We start from the raw sequence: 13,311 nt of genomic DNA, 5'->3' as shown, positions 1-13,311 counted from the left end.
GTGTACTTAAACAACGTATAATAAATAAAATATCGTGGTCTCAAGCAACGCATAACAAATACGGTGCACTTAAACAGTGTACAATAAATATTGGCGAACTTAAAAATTACAAAGCACACCGCATAAACTACAAACACATCCACATCACTTCTGCGACGTTAGCAAACGCGATCCCATCGAAGGGCTGCTTAATCCCCGAGCAGCTATCATAATCGAAAACCGTTAGAGCTGTATCCGAGAGAGAGAGAGAGAGTCCTTTAGCCAACGATCGTTGATGGAGAAGCAACCGAGGAACTTTACGAGTACAAATAATCGACGTAAAGAGCAGACCGTGGCGCGCGGACAAAGGGAAGAGTTGCCAGAAACCCGAAGATCTTGTGACCCGGTGAAATAAAAGTCACAGGGGGATGGATGGTTCCCGTAGCTCTAACCGCGTCGAGGAGGTCCTTCGCCGCAGGGTCACTTCGGGAACCGCTTTTTCCCGGGGAGGTACGAAAGGAAGGCACGGGAATAGAAGGTGGGAGGGAGGAAAGAAGGATAGAAGGGAAGAAGAGAAGGAAGGAAGGAAGGAAGGAAGGAAGGAAGTTGTCGTCTCGGCGCGTCGCTTCCATAACTCTGGCCCCAGCGATTTGTAAAAGCGATTAAGGCCGCCGCAAAAAAATCACAAACAAAGTGAAAGAACACGTGACGGCGGGCGGCGGAGAGACCGAGCATCCCCTTTCGGGAGCATACATCAGCCCCGGTGGCGGCACATGTGCACGCGCACACCACCCCGCGCGGCCCGCCGCGGCGCTCTGTCGACGGAGGGACCCGAGACGAGAGAGATAGAGAGAAAGAGAGAGAGAGAGATTGAAGAGAGACGCTGAAGAGAGAAAGACGCAGTGAAGACGGAAAAAAGGAGAGCGACATTGAGACGCGACAAAGAGAAAGAACGATTGAGTAGAGGAAAAGGGAGAGAGACATTGCAGAGAGAAAAATTAAGAAAAAGAGAGACAATCAAGACAGAAGAAGAGAGAGAGACCTTAAGAAAATAAAAAGAGAGAGAGAGGGAGAGACATTGAAGATAGGAAAATTGAGAAAAAGGGAGAGACAGACATCGAAGAGAGAAAATATAAGAAAAAGAGAAATAAAGAATCATCGAGGAGGGAAAAATAAATAGACACTGAAGAGAGAAGAATAGAGCGAAAAGCAGTGAGAAGAAAGAAATGAAGAAATACTAACGAGAGAAAAAGAGAGAGGGAGAGACATCGCAGACAGGAAAATGGAGAAAAAGGGAGAGAGAGAGACATCGAAGAGAGAAAATATAAGAAAAAGAGCGAGAAATAAAGAATCACCGAGGAGGGAAAGATAAAGACACTAAAGAGAGAAGAATAGAGAGACAGGGAGGAGAAAGAGACTAAGGAGAGAAAAAGAGAGAGGGACACCGAAGACGGAAGAGGAGAAGGGAGTCATTGAGAAGATAGAAAGAGATTGCGTAGGTTGAAAAGAAACAAGAACGAGAGAGGCATAGCGACGTGGGAGAAGAGAGAAAGCGAACCCTTTGGGGGGGAAGAGATAGGGAGATACTAGGATGTAAGTACGTAGAAGGTCCGTGGAAGGGCGTGGACGAGCGAACGTGTGTTGTTTCAGCGTCGTGTCGGGTACGAATGTCACTGTGGGACGAATAAGAGGGTAAAGCGGTGGCGGTAGTCCGCTGCTGCGGCGTCGGATCCGGAATATCATATTCAATATCAACCCTCGTATCCCGGCGAGGCCTGCTGCCTCCGCAGCACCACCACCGCCGCCGGCACACACCCCCTCTGCTTTCCACACTCACGTGAATAACTCCGGCAATATTTTAACTGTGGCATCACGGTGTATCCAGCAGTGCTAGCCTTCGCCATTCCCGCACCCGGGATCCCCTGCACCCCCACCCGACACCCAACCAACCCCCTTCGACATATATGGTCGATATGCGTTTGATATTCCGGGGGGAGGGCGCAGCCATCCGATGATGCCTTGGGCATCGCGAGCCTTCTCGCGATTACCGGAAATGACGGATTCCTGTTGGCAGGCTGTTGTGCTGCGACGACAGATAAATTCAAGAGAGAGGCTCTGCTGCACCGAGTTCAGGACGGTCGAAGGTTATTTTTTCCTCGAAATTGTTCGTCTTACGAGATGTCTCCAGGTGTAACCTTCGCGCAGTGGCATCGGCCTTCGCCTCAAAAACCGAAGCTAAAGACGCCCGCTTTTTAAAAATAATGTTACTTGAAATATTCAGTAATATTGTTTCAGTAATATGTGAAATGGTTCGCTAACGTTTAAATAGCTCGGTAATATTTAAATAGCTCAATAACGTTTAAAATAATGTTGTTTCAAATAACGCGTTATTTTCTTTCCTAATTATTCGTTCGCCTGTGATATCATCCCTTTCGAAGCAATGGTAAAAATTCTTCTCGAAAATTAAACGAGATTTATCGCCTCTATTTTTCCCTTCGAATAACAGCATTGAAAATAACGGTTCGAAATGAACCTTTATTAAGAAAAACATTTTCCCGGTTCTAATAAGCGGATGACACGGCAGCCAACGTATCAACGAATGACTGTGGAATCACGCAATTGCAAAATAAGAAGAAAGCAGGCAGAGTCGATCGAAACATCGATCGTTGAACATTCAGGAATCATGCTCCATAAAAACTGCAGCAAACCCCCGTTTCCTTTCGGTAACAGCTTCATCATAATCCTCAACATCGCCTCCCGACGTGATTAGGAGCCACCCCCGGTCCAATCACCGATATCTCCTCGGGCGATCCTCCGCAGCCTGGCTGGAACGATCTCGATACCTCCTCCGACCTCCTCTGTCTCCAGTTTCGGTCTCCTCCGACTCCGCAACCGGCTCCTCCATCGTCTAATGCCGCTGAATAACCCGGAAGCAGTATTTCAGCGGGTTACAGGCCGAACCTCCTCGTCTCCTACGTATCGTCTCCCACGCACAGTGGTTCGGAGATTGCTAATTTTCAGAAGTCAAGATTTCGTGACACTTTTTTTCTGGAATTTTGTATTTTAAGGTCTTCGAGGTCGCTGGTAAGCAGCGGAATCTGAAGCCAACAGTTTGAAATTTGAATTGCAGCTTTGAAATAGCGGCTTCGACGCGGACAATTTTTACCTTCAACGCTTACTTTCGGCCAAAAATCACCGACCTCCGGACCAATTTAACCGTGCCACGGTCGGCCGAGTCTGTTCGCCATGAATATATCCGAGGCGCAACAATCCGAGGATAGGGAACCGAGCAAGAGGTAGAATTCACGCTTAGGGCAATAGTGTTTAATGGAAAGGCGATCTCCCGGTCCCGCGGCGATCGTTTAGGCTCGCGAGCTGGCCGTTCGACGGGGCGCGCACCCCCTGGAATATCAAACGTATATCTGATGTACGGGGTGGGACGATAACTTTGGCCATCCCGAACGTTCTCTTTGCCTCTGCTCACGTGGAATACTGTGTACTCGGTTTTCGGAGACGTGGAAGTTTCCGGATTGACTTTCGGATTTCCAACAAGAAACTGCTGGAGTTAAACGATGTCGAATAAATGTTACAGCAGAGAAAATTGTCGAAAGGGTCTGTCAAAGAGGAATAAAATTCAGAAATGCTAGTGGAACATGTCGATAGTATCTACGAGATTTTAAGCTAGAAATTGTTGAAGATTGTTTAAGATTGAACGATGTCGTACCGTATTAAAGAAAGTCAAACAAACGTCGTTGTAGTAGAGAAAATCGTCGAAAAGTTTCTCTGAAAGGAATAAATATAGGCACTGCTAAAAATATTAATAACGTCATTCTGACTTTAAAGTGAGAAACTGTTGAAGGATCTCCGTGATCGAACGTGAACAAACAGGATCAAATAAACTTCCTAAAGCTAGAGAAAGTTGCCAAAACGTCTATCAGAAAGGAATAAAGCTCTAACGGACCACGCGTCCAAGATTCGTCCAAGATTTGTCACGATTCTTAATTTATTGCAGTAACGATTAATCGATCACGATTGCCACGATTACTATTCGCAATCGATCGCAAAAGCGCTCGCAGGATAATCGATTACCGTCGAACTCTGGTTAAGAAGCGTCGGATTATTGTACGTCATTGCGCATCGATCCGAGGAAACGAGATAGCCAGGGATGAAATTTCTTTCGCGGCGCACCGTCCATGGGAACAAGGGAATCAATCTCGTTCGCGGAGACGACGAGGACGACGACGCGACGGGAAAGAGATATCCCCGAGCCGTCGGGCGACGCTTATAAATTCTGGCAAAAACGAGGAGAACGGTCTTATCGAATTACGCGGCGGAAAGTTGCGCGAGTTTACGCAGTTTCTAAGTAGATGAATAGGGGATACCGGGCGCGAGCGAGCGCGTGTATACCTCGATCGAAGCAGAGGGTGGAGAGAGTGCGGTAAGCAGCTCATTAGAACCCTCCCCGCCGACTGGCCATTATTGCCTCGTTCCGTATTCCGTTACAAATTGCTTTATTAAATTAAAGTCCCACAACCCATACTGTTGTGACGACCCCACGCCGACTTTCCCGGTTCCCTCCGACACGATCAGCCCCCGAGCGACCACGCGAACGCGCCTGACCGCGTGCGAGCCCTTCTTAATTACCCGGCCGAATTTTCTACGATAATTCCTCCTGCCGCACTCCTTCCGCCCTTCGTCCGTGGAATCGTCGGAACCTCGAACTTCCCATCGATTTCGAGATCCCTTCTTGCGGAATTGTTGTCTCGATCTGCTCAAGAAAATACTTAACCCGAGAAATTTCTCTCAACTGTGTCGCGTATAATTGTTTGTATAAAAAGATTGGCCAACTTCGACCGACGATAACTCCGCGAAAAATCATCGTAGCACGACGACTTGGTTTTCAAATTAAAGCTTGAAATGTCTACTTTAAGATGGAATTTCTTCATTCGAAATAATTATATTTTATACCGTGATTTAGCAAAAGATATTTCGCTGGTTACGGACATTTATGAGAATTTTATTGGATGATAATAAATTTAGTAAATTTAAACTACTTCGAACCGAGGCAGAAATATTTTCATTGTCTTTTCGAATAATCACTTGAAATATCGTCTTAATATATTTTTCTTTTTCGAAGGTACATTCTTCGGGACAAATAAAATATTTTATCTTCAAAGATATATGCACGATCTCTAAAATCAAACGTCAATTCGCCACTTGCCGTTTAAAATACTATTTTGTTTAGCGTTTACCCTTGCGCTGAAAGGGTTTCTCCCGCGAACGAACGAACGAAACGCAACGAAAAAAATATCCCGGTAGGCTAATCGCGCGTAGAACGGGATTAGGGTGAATGCTAATCGGTGTTTTTCGGGACGAGCGGCTCGTGAACATCTTCGCGCCGCGATAATGCCACCCACCCCTATCTCGGGGTTTTTATCGGGCGGCGGCGTGTCCTATTCGGCGATGATATCTGCGCCACCCCTGGCTGGCATCGGGACACGCAGGATCAACGGCGAAGGATAACGATAACAAAGTCCGCCTATTTGCGGAACACTAAGCTCACGTGGCCCGGCACGTGCCGGCCGACGCCGAGACGCCATGATTGCGGTCTATCGCGCAAGTGTTTAACCCTTGGACGCGTGATTCCGTCAAATTAAACTGCGATCTGGCACCCTTGTTGCGCCCTATCAAGCCCGCCGATGAACTTTACGATCCGGGGGGTGTGTGCGTGTGTGCACGAGCCGTCGAACCAAAGTAATGATCCGGCTTTCAGCGTTTTAATGAGATTCGAACAACGAGCCTCGCGATTAGATCTGTCGACGAAGGGATGCGCTCGGACGTTGTTCTCTCGAATGCCGCCGTGTAAACTATCGAGTAAATCGCATTTTCTTGCTGCAAGCTAATCGAGGAACATTTCGACCGAGTTCTTGTAAAAAAAGATAAGTTTTTTACCTTTGAGAGTGTTATTAAACTTTCATACTACAAACCAAGACGAGGGAATAATATTTAATAATATCCCGATAGAAATAATTTGCCATCCATTTTTATCATAAATGCATGGGAACCGCTGTATAATTATAATTGACAAGATGTGATATTCCAAAAAATTAGAGAAAATGTGACTAATCAAAATTTCAATGTCACAGAGTTACTTCGGAAATGAATCGTCTGTCTATTTATTTGTTAAATTGAAAAGGAAATGAAAAAGGAAATTTTTTGGGTAAAACCGCACGATCTTGCGGACGGGGGCGCAATAGTGTTCGCCCGCGGAAACACCGGCCAGCGATAATGAAGCAGAAACGGCAATGAAGTATTCGACACGATCCGGCCGCCGCAAAATCGATCGATTCGTTATCGTCGGACAATTGCAACGGTTTTTAATAGATACGCGGGGGTACACAACATTTTCGGCGTGTAACGAGATGTAAATTTATGACGTAATTATCGATAGGATATGTAAATCGTTTCGGGCGCGAAACCACCCCCTCGCTACGCTCCGCGGCCGACGCTCCGCGAGCAAGAAGAATGACGTAAAATTGATGAAGATTAATTGCCCGGTGAAAGGGCTATCGCCGCAAACTGTGCCTCCCAATTATTGAATAAGTTTCACGGTGACGATGATAGCGCTGTCGAGTGACAGAACGTACACGCGTCCCCGCACTGAAAATGTATCGGCGACAGGATAAAATGAACAAATTCAAGGGAACGCGCCGAAAAATGAGCATCGATCCGCGACCTGTGTTCTTTCTCTCTCTCTCTCTCTCTCTCTTGCTCTCTCGAATTTCGAGTAGCTGTGCTATGTTCGCAGACAGATTTTTACAGTTGGATAGGGGTTGCTTTCGTTAGAAAAATGGCATTACGCTCATCTCGTTATTTAACACATTCGTTAATTATTCTAGAATAATTGTTGTAGAATTGTTTTAGATCCAAAGTGATCGATTTATATAGCTGTAGCTTGTTGAAAGTAATAAATAGTATAAAATAAACACAAAAATTTCCCTCTCTCAATAATTATTCTAGAATAATATAATATAATGTAATATTATTATTGAATGCTATATTATTATAATATACAATATTATAATAATATCGTACTCTATTATTCTAAAATAATGAACGGGAGGGTGAAATTTCCATGTGGTTTTCGTTCCACGATATTTTTATTTTGCAACGAACACTAAAACCATATAACAAAAGATCAGATAGCAAAAAGATCGAAATTTTTCATCGAACAAAAATTACGATCGATTTTAAAAGCGTCATTGCTTGATTAGAAAATTCTATCGATACTTTATCTGTATAAATTATTCTGAAATCTATTCTATCTATATTTTCCATTAGAACAATTCTATCAATCGACGAAAAAATAATCGCAAGGTACACTTAATCGCGCCAGAGGCAAATAAACAACCGCGTGTAAATCCGGCTCGTAAAAATTGTCGCGCAGATATTCCAAGAAGCTACCATTTCTTCTTCGACCAAACTGCCTCGAACTCGCGCGACTTTTTATAACCTGTGACTGCGAGAAAGTATCAATCTGCAGACTGAGAATTACGAAGAGACAACGATCCGATTTTCTCATTGACTTTCTCAGGGGCCTTTCTGTTTATCTTTCTCGCTGCTGCTGCTTCTCTCGCACAGCGAATGAATAGAAATAACGACCGAGATAATGTTATCTTGGGAGTAAGAGAAAGAAGAGAGAGAGAGAGAGAGAGAGAGAGATCGGGGGAGTGAGAATCTCTAGAAAGTATCGATGTTACAGTGTCGCAACAGCTGGGTTGTCAGCAGACGATGACAGGCTCGGCCGGGACCGGGGAGCACGAGGGTGGCAAGAAGAAACACACGAGGCCGACGTTCAGTGGCCAGCAAATCTTCGCCCTCGAGAAAACGTTCGAGCAAACGAAATACCTTGCGGGACCGGAGCGAGCTAAATTGGCGTACGCCCTCGGAATGTCGGAGTCGCAAGTTAAGGTAAGCTCTCTCTCCTCCTTCTTACACCCCCGCGCGCACGCCGAAACAGATTTCCCCGCGAATCCCAAGCACGCCGGACACCTATTGCTCCGTCCCTGTGCCCCCCTCCCCCCTCATCCCGCCATTTTCCTTCGATTCGCCGGGAATTTTTATCGATCGGATCGACGCGTCGCACGGTGGGGCAGCAAGCGTGGCGGCCGAACGCGGCAAAAAAAACGTCATCCGACCGAAATCATGCACTGGGTGCCCCGCGAACTATGGGGATGAACGATCCCGAATCGATCTGTCCGAAGAGATTCTCGATTTTTCCGAATCGATTGTTGGATATTCGATATCGATAACCCATCGTTTTAGCAACGAATCGCTCTTCGATTTTAATTATTTTAATTGGTATAAAATAAATCGTACGTGACCCGACCATTTTGCAACATTTGCTCTCTTCCTGGATGAACAGGCGGCAGAGAAATCGGTAAAAGGGAAGGCTGCGTGCAGCGCGAAATTAGACGGCCGGATCGCATTTAATAAAGTTTATGCTAATCTCCGATAAAAACGTCACGGTGATTTAAGTGGGTCCGGCTAATTATGAGTAACAGATGTAGATGGGTTAATAAAAATTCATAACAGTCGAGAGCGCTCGGTGCTCCGATATTAATCCGTGAACGATGGAACGACGAGGCTGCGATAAAAACGCGAAATCAACTCGATCGGCCGCTTTTTAATCTTCGCCGTTATTTAATATTTTCTTGCCGATTTAATTGGCCGGCGATATTTATCGGCGAAGAATATATTCTCTCTCTTTCTCTCTTTCTCTCTCGTTCTTCCTCTCGGCGCCTCGATTCCGGTCCCCCGATTCCGGCCCCCCGAAGTCGGACTCGTTCGTTCCCGGCATGCGCTGCGGTAATCCGTCCTCCTCGACGTATAAATTACGGGCATAAATTGCGAGCAATCTTTTTATAATGTTCGCTCGTCGATGCGAGCTAGAAGCGCCGAGCAGCGACGAAAGTGAACGGCGAATAAAAATGAATCGGCGGGCACCGTCTCGTAAATCGCGTCGCCGAACGAGTGGAAGCTGCGAGCTGCAAATTTGCCCGCCTGTGTACCGGAGCCTCGCGCGGAAATCAATTCGCAGAATTCGCGGTGAACGCGTGCCGATTATTATATTATGTCGCCCCGCGACCGTCTGTCCGACCAATGCGCGCTTCTTCCACTTGCAATTCCAACCCCGCTTCAGACTATTCTATAATTCTTTGAAACAATTATTTGAAATAGTAGGAGGTCCACGCAGATTTAGATTAGTCGAATCATCCCCCTTACCCCTTTCTTTTTGTTCGTGTGCCACACGATCCAAGGGCCCGTGAGAAGATTATCGTAGGACGACCGATTACTGTGCCTTCGCTTCGCCTTGCGGGCACAATTATTAAATTGTTCCTATTAAAAAATTAACAAAATAAAAGACCGAAAAACGTGCCGCGTCTTATTCGATAAAGATTAAAAACCGTGCCACATCTTATTCGATAAAAACAAGAAGCGAATCATGCCCCTGCCATGGTCGCAATTGGTCGCGCCACAGTAATCGGCTCCATCAGCCTTACAGCCTTTCGAAAAAATCGTTTATACGGAGAATTCGGCGGCGTTGTCCCCGCGAATTTCGCGACGATTCGAGGCGGCAGCCCTGCCGCAAGGAATCCGGGCCACCGGCGGAAAAAACCGTGTCATCGAAGCGGCGCTTTCGTCGGAGGGTGTGGGCGCCGGGGGTGCCGCGGCAACGGGGCGTAATTTTAAAACGCGTTTGTTCAGCGGCGGCTTACTCCATCAACGCCGGGGTGAGCAAGCTTCTAACGAGGCGGCGTTGTAAAAAAAGTTGGCCGGATAAAAGAAGGTGACAAAACAGCCGGAGACGTGTCAAGCTTTGCGGCACCTGCGTCATTCCGTTCGGCTCGCCCTCCACCCCCACGGAACAAAAATGGTAGAGAGGGCGAGCCGTGGGTGACGACGGCGAGCGTCACGGCACTCGGAACTCCGCCGTTGTCCTCTTTCCCCGCTGGCCCCTCTCTCTCTCTCTCTCTCTCTCTTTCTCTCGGTCTCTCTCTCTCGGTCTCTCTCGTGCGCGCGCGAGCTCTCTCTCTCTTTTTTCATATCCCTGTCTATCCGCCTATTTCTCTCCATCTTTTCCAGCATCCCTTTCTCTCGGCTTTTTCTCTCCCTCCCCAGGCCGACTCATCCTTTTCCTCCACCCTAGCTCTTGAGAGAACCCCTATTACCTATCTCTCCCGTATCCTCCGACAGCCCCTCCCCCCTTGGAGCCAGCTACCACCTCCCAGAGCCTCCACTTTTACTCCCGCCTCTCGGAGAGCTACATCTGTAGTACTTGTGCTCTCGAGCCGCGGCTGCGAGGAGCCTCGCTCTTCTCCCGCCCCTCCGCGCCCTCCTACCCGTTCGCCATCTTCGACCCTCGCAGCCAGAGCTTCCCATTTCGAAGCCTCAACCCCTGCCATCGCGACCATCGCTCCCTCTCGCTCTCTCTCTCTCTCTCCCTCTCATTCTCTTCCTCCCTTTCTCTCTTTCTCCTGCTCGCGCTCTCTCGCTCGCTCTCTTCGTCCCTCTTTGCTCCGTTCCTCTCCCTCTCGGGAAACGCGGAGCGGAGCCGAGCGGCGTCGATGTAGCGCTGTCATTGGCTCGTTCTACGCCGCCATATTTACATTTTTATTGAAAGCTACAAGTCTGTGTCGGTGAGTGATGGCAAGGGGATGAACGCGAGCGGCGCCCTCTCGCTCTCTTTCTCTCATCCTCTCGCTCTCTCTCTCTCTCTCATTCTCTCTCTCCATCTTTCTATATCTATATCTATCTCTCTCGGCGTCTACCCCTCTGCACCCCCGAGCATCCCCGGCCCCGGAGGGTTGAACGAGGATCGGAACGGGCTGGACGAGCCGCCGCGAGAGAAAGAGATAGCGAGGAGAAGCCGCGGGGAGGGTTAGCATTCAATTACCTCGGATTTCCTCGGCAAGAGGCGATTCACCTCCGCGTATATGCCATCTTCGAGGGTGAGATTGCCCCCGGATCCGAACCCGGCACCGCGTTTCCCGAAATATTACGACAATATGTACCCGTGCGCCCGATCTCGCCCGCTCTCCGCCTGTCTCGCGACGCGACCGCTCGCTGATTCAGAGGCCATCGATTCCACTCCTCTGTTTGTTGTTTAGCACCGACGACGCACTCTTGAATTACCGATTCGGCCGGCCGAATCGCCGTCCACGCGTTCTATAGCTGTTCGAAGTCTGTCCGAATAGTGAACGCTTTTGCGAACAATGATTAATTAACGCTGGATTTACGGAGCACAATAAACAGTTGTTAGTCGAACAACTATGTTAGTTTGTAAAAGTAATAATAAAACATTTATTCTGATTTTTAATATTTTTATTCTGATTTTTAACATTTTTATTCTGATTTTTATCGTAACATTTGCCTAGCATCAGAATTACTTGAATGACTATTACCAATTGTTAGTTATTCGAGGTAAAAATATTGCGAAATATTGGCAAAGCTGCGCATTAGTTAATGAATACGTGAACGAACATAACCATGATCCGGTTAAGGATTAAGGACTCCGGCCGAAAGGAGAGCGACGTTCGTCTTTTCGTAGCGCTAAAAATCGTTCGATCGAATTACCGCGGCCGTCCTTTGAGAGCAGACTTTAATATTTCGAATGTCCCGATCGGCAACCGAAAAGACGCATAATAGGAGAGGGAATGAAAAATAAGAAAACGCGAGGCACTCGGATATAAGAATCGGTAGAGCTCGGAATACCATTATTGAAAATCTCCACCGTTCTATGAATTATTTATTAGTTCGGCCTGGACCATTAGCGCTCACTGCCTCTCATCGCCTATACCAGTGACATAATTTCTCCAAAGAAACGCGAAAAACCTCCCTCTTCTAGAAATTAAAGAATCTTTCTCCAAGAATTATAAGGTCTTCCATCTGAAAATGAGAAAATATTCCTGTAAAAATAAAAAAATTCCTTTCCTACGAAAAATGAAAAAGTCTTCTCTCAAAAATTAAGAGATCTTCCCCTAAAAATTAAACAAGAGTAAGGAATTTTTAGTAAGTATAATATATAGAGAATAATATATAATTTATTGACAATATATTTTTATATAATATATATATAAAAATATAATATAATATATATATAAGAATATATTGCATAAATTGTTGCAGCAGCTCCGGTAAAATGTTTCCGTGAAAGGGCGAGCAACTTCTGGCGCGATATCGCGGGATAAATCCGTGAATCGCCGGCCCCCCGGTTTTGATACACTGCCGAAAAAGACTTTCGTCGCGAACTTTGCTCATTTGCTGACCCGTTATGATCGTGCTCGGTGTATTACATTCTTGGTTCCGCTCCTCTCGACGTCTTTGCTGGCGGGTAACCGTCAATTTATTAGCTACCGGGAGATACACGCGTCTACACTACGCTCGGGAGATTGCTTCGAAATTGGCGACATGCATTTGCAATGCTCGCGACGTAACTTCTGTCTGTAAAACAACAACCGTATAGATAATGATACGATTAATAAGTGCTTGAAGTCTCCAGTTAATAATTAATTTATTGAAATGACAAGTCCGAGTCCAATTTAACGCGCAAAGAACAACAAATTTAAATATATATAATATATATACATTGCTCGAAAAAATTATAGCGTAGAAGGATTTTAGGTAAAAACTGTCGGGGTGGTATATGACAAAAATGCAGGAGTTGCTTCGAAGTGCTGTAACTTTGCGAGAAAAAATCGTAGTCGCGTTTCTTTTTTTTTAAATTGAAGAGGAAGAATCGAATTTTATTATACGGTAAACGGCATTTCCGAGAAAAATTTGACAAAGTCCGTGCATTTTGTCAAACTTGGCAATTTTCAATGTGACAAACATGGCCGTACATTTAAAGGGTTACATCGGCGAAGGTGCGTCGAACTTAAAATCCAGAAACGTTGTCTTAAAGTAGAGATTTCAGGCTTTCATTTAAAAAAAGAATCATCATTTTGCGATGACTTCCCGCGGAATTATCGTCGGTCAAAGTAGGCCAACTTTTATGGAAAATTTTCCTATGCTATAATTTCTTCGAACACTATATTATATATATATTACTATTACTATTATATATTATATAATATTATATGATATTGGAAAAATTTGTCCACAAGAAAATAGTATTTCTTCATAAGAAAAAGTGGAAGTTGGAGAATCAATTTCTACAGAATTCGCTTCAGCTTAAACAAACGCTGACCTTTTCAATTTTAATTTCATCAAGTAAGATACTTTAATTTAACAAAATCGCGAAGTTCGTTAGCACGACAATCGCAGCGCCGA

General features: G+C 45.8%; 1 protein-coding gene across 1 annotated transcript in view; it reads left to right on the top strand.

Annotated features, from left to right (window-relative positions):
* HGTX (HGTX homeodomain transcription factor) overlaps window positions 1-13,311 on the top strand; it is a 51,171-nt gene that overhangs the window by 15,800 nt on the left and 22,060 nt on the right. The window contains exon 3 of the mRNA XM_033473628.2: window positions 7,742-7,950. Within this exon, the coding sequence (XP_033329519.1) occupies window positions 7,742-7,950 (209 nt within the window). The remainder of the gene's footprint in view (window positions 1-7,741; window positions 7,951-13,311) is intronic.

This window comes from Megalopta genalis, chromosome 3, assembly GCF_051020955.1.
Source record: "Megalopta genalis isolate 19385.01 chromosome 3, iyMegGena1_principal, whole genome shotgun sequence".
NCBI classification, from domain to species: domain Eukaryota; kingdom Metazoa; phylum Arthropoda; class Insecta; order Hymenoptera; family Halictidae; genus Megalopta; species Megalopta genalis.
The sequence above is the reverse complement of the archived record's forward strand: the minus strand, read 5'-3'. Positions and strand labels throughout refer to the sequence as shown.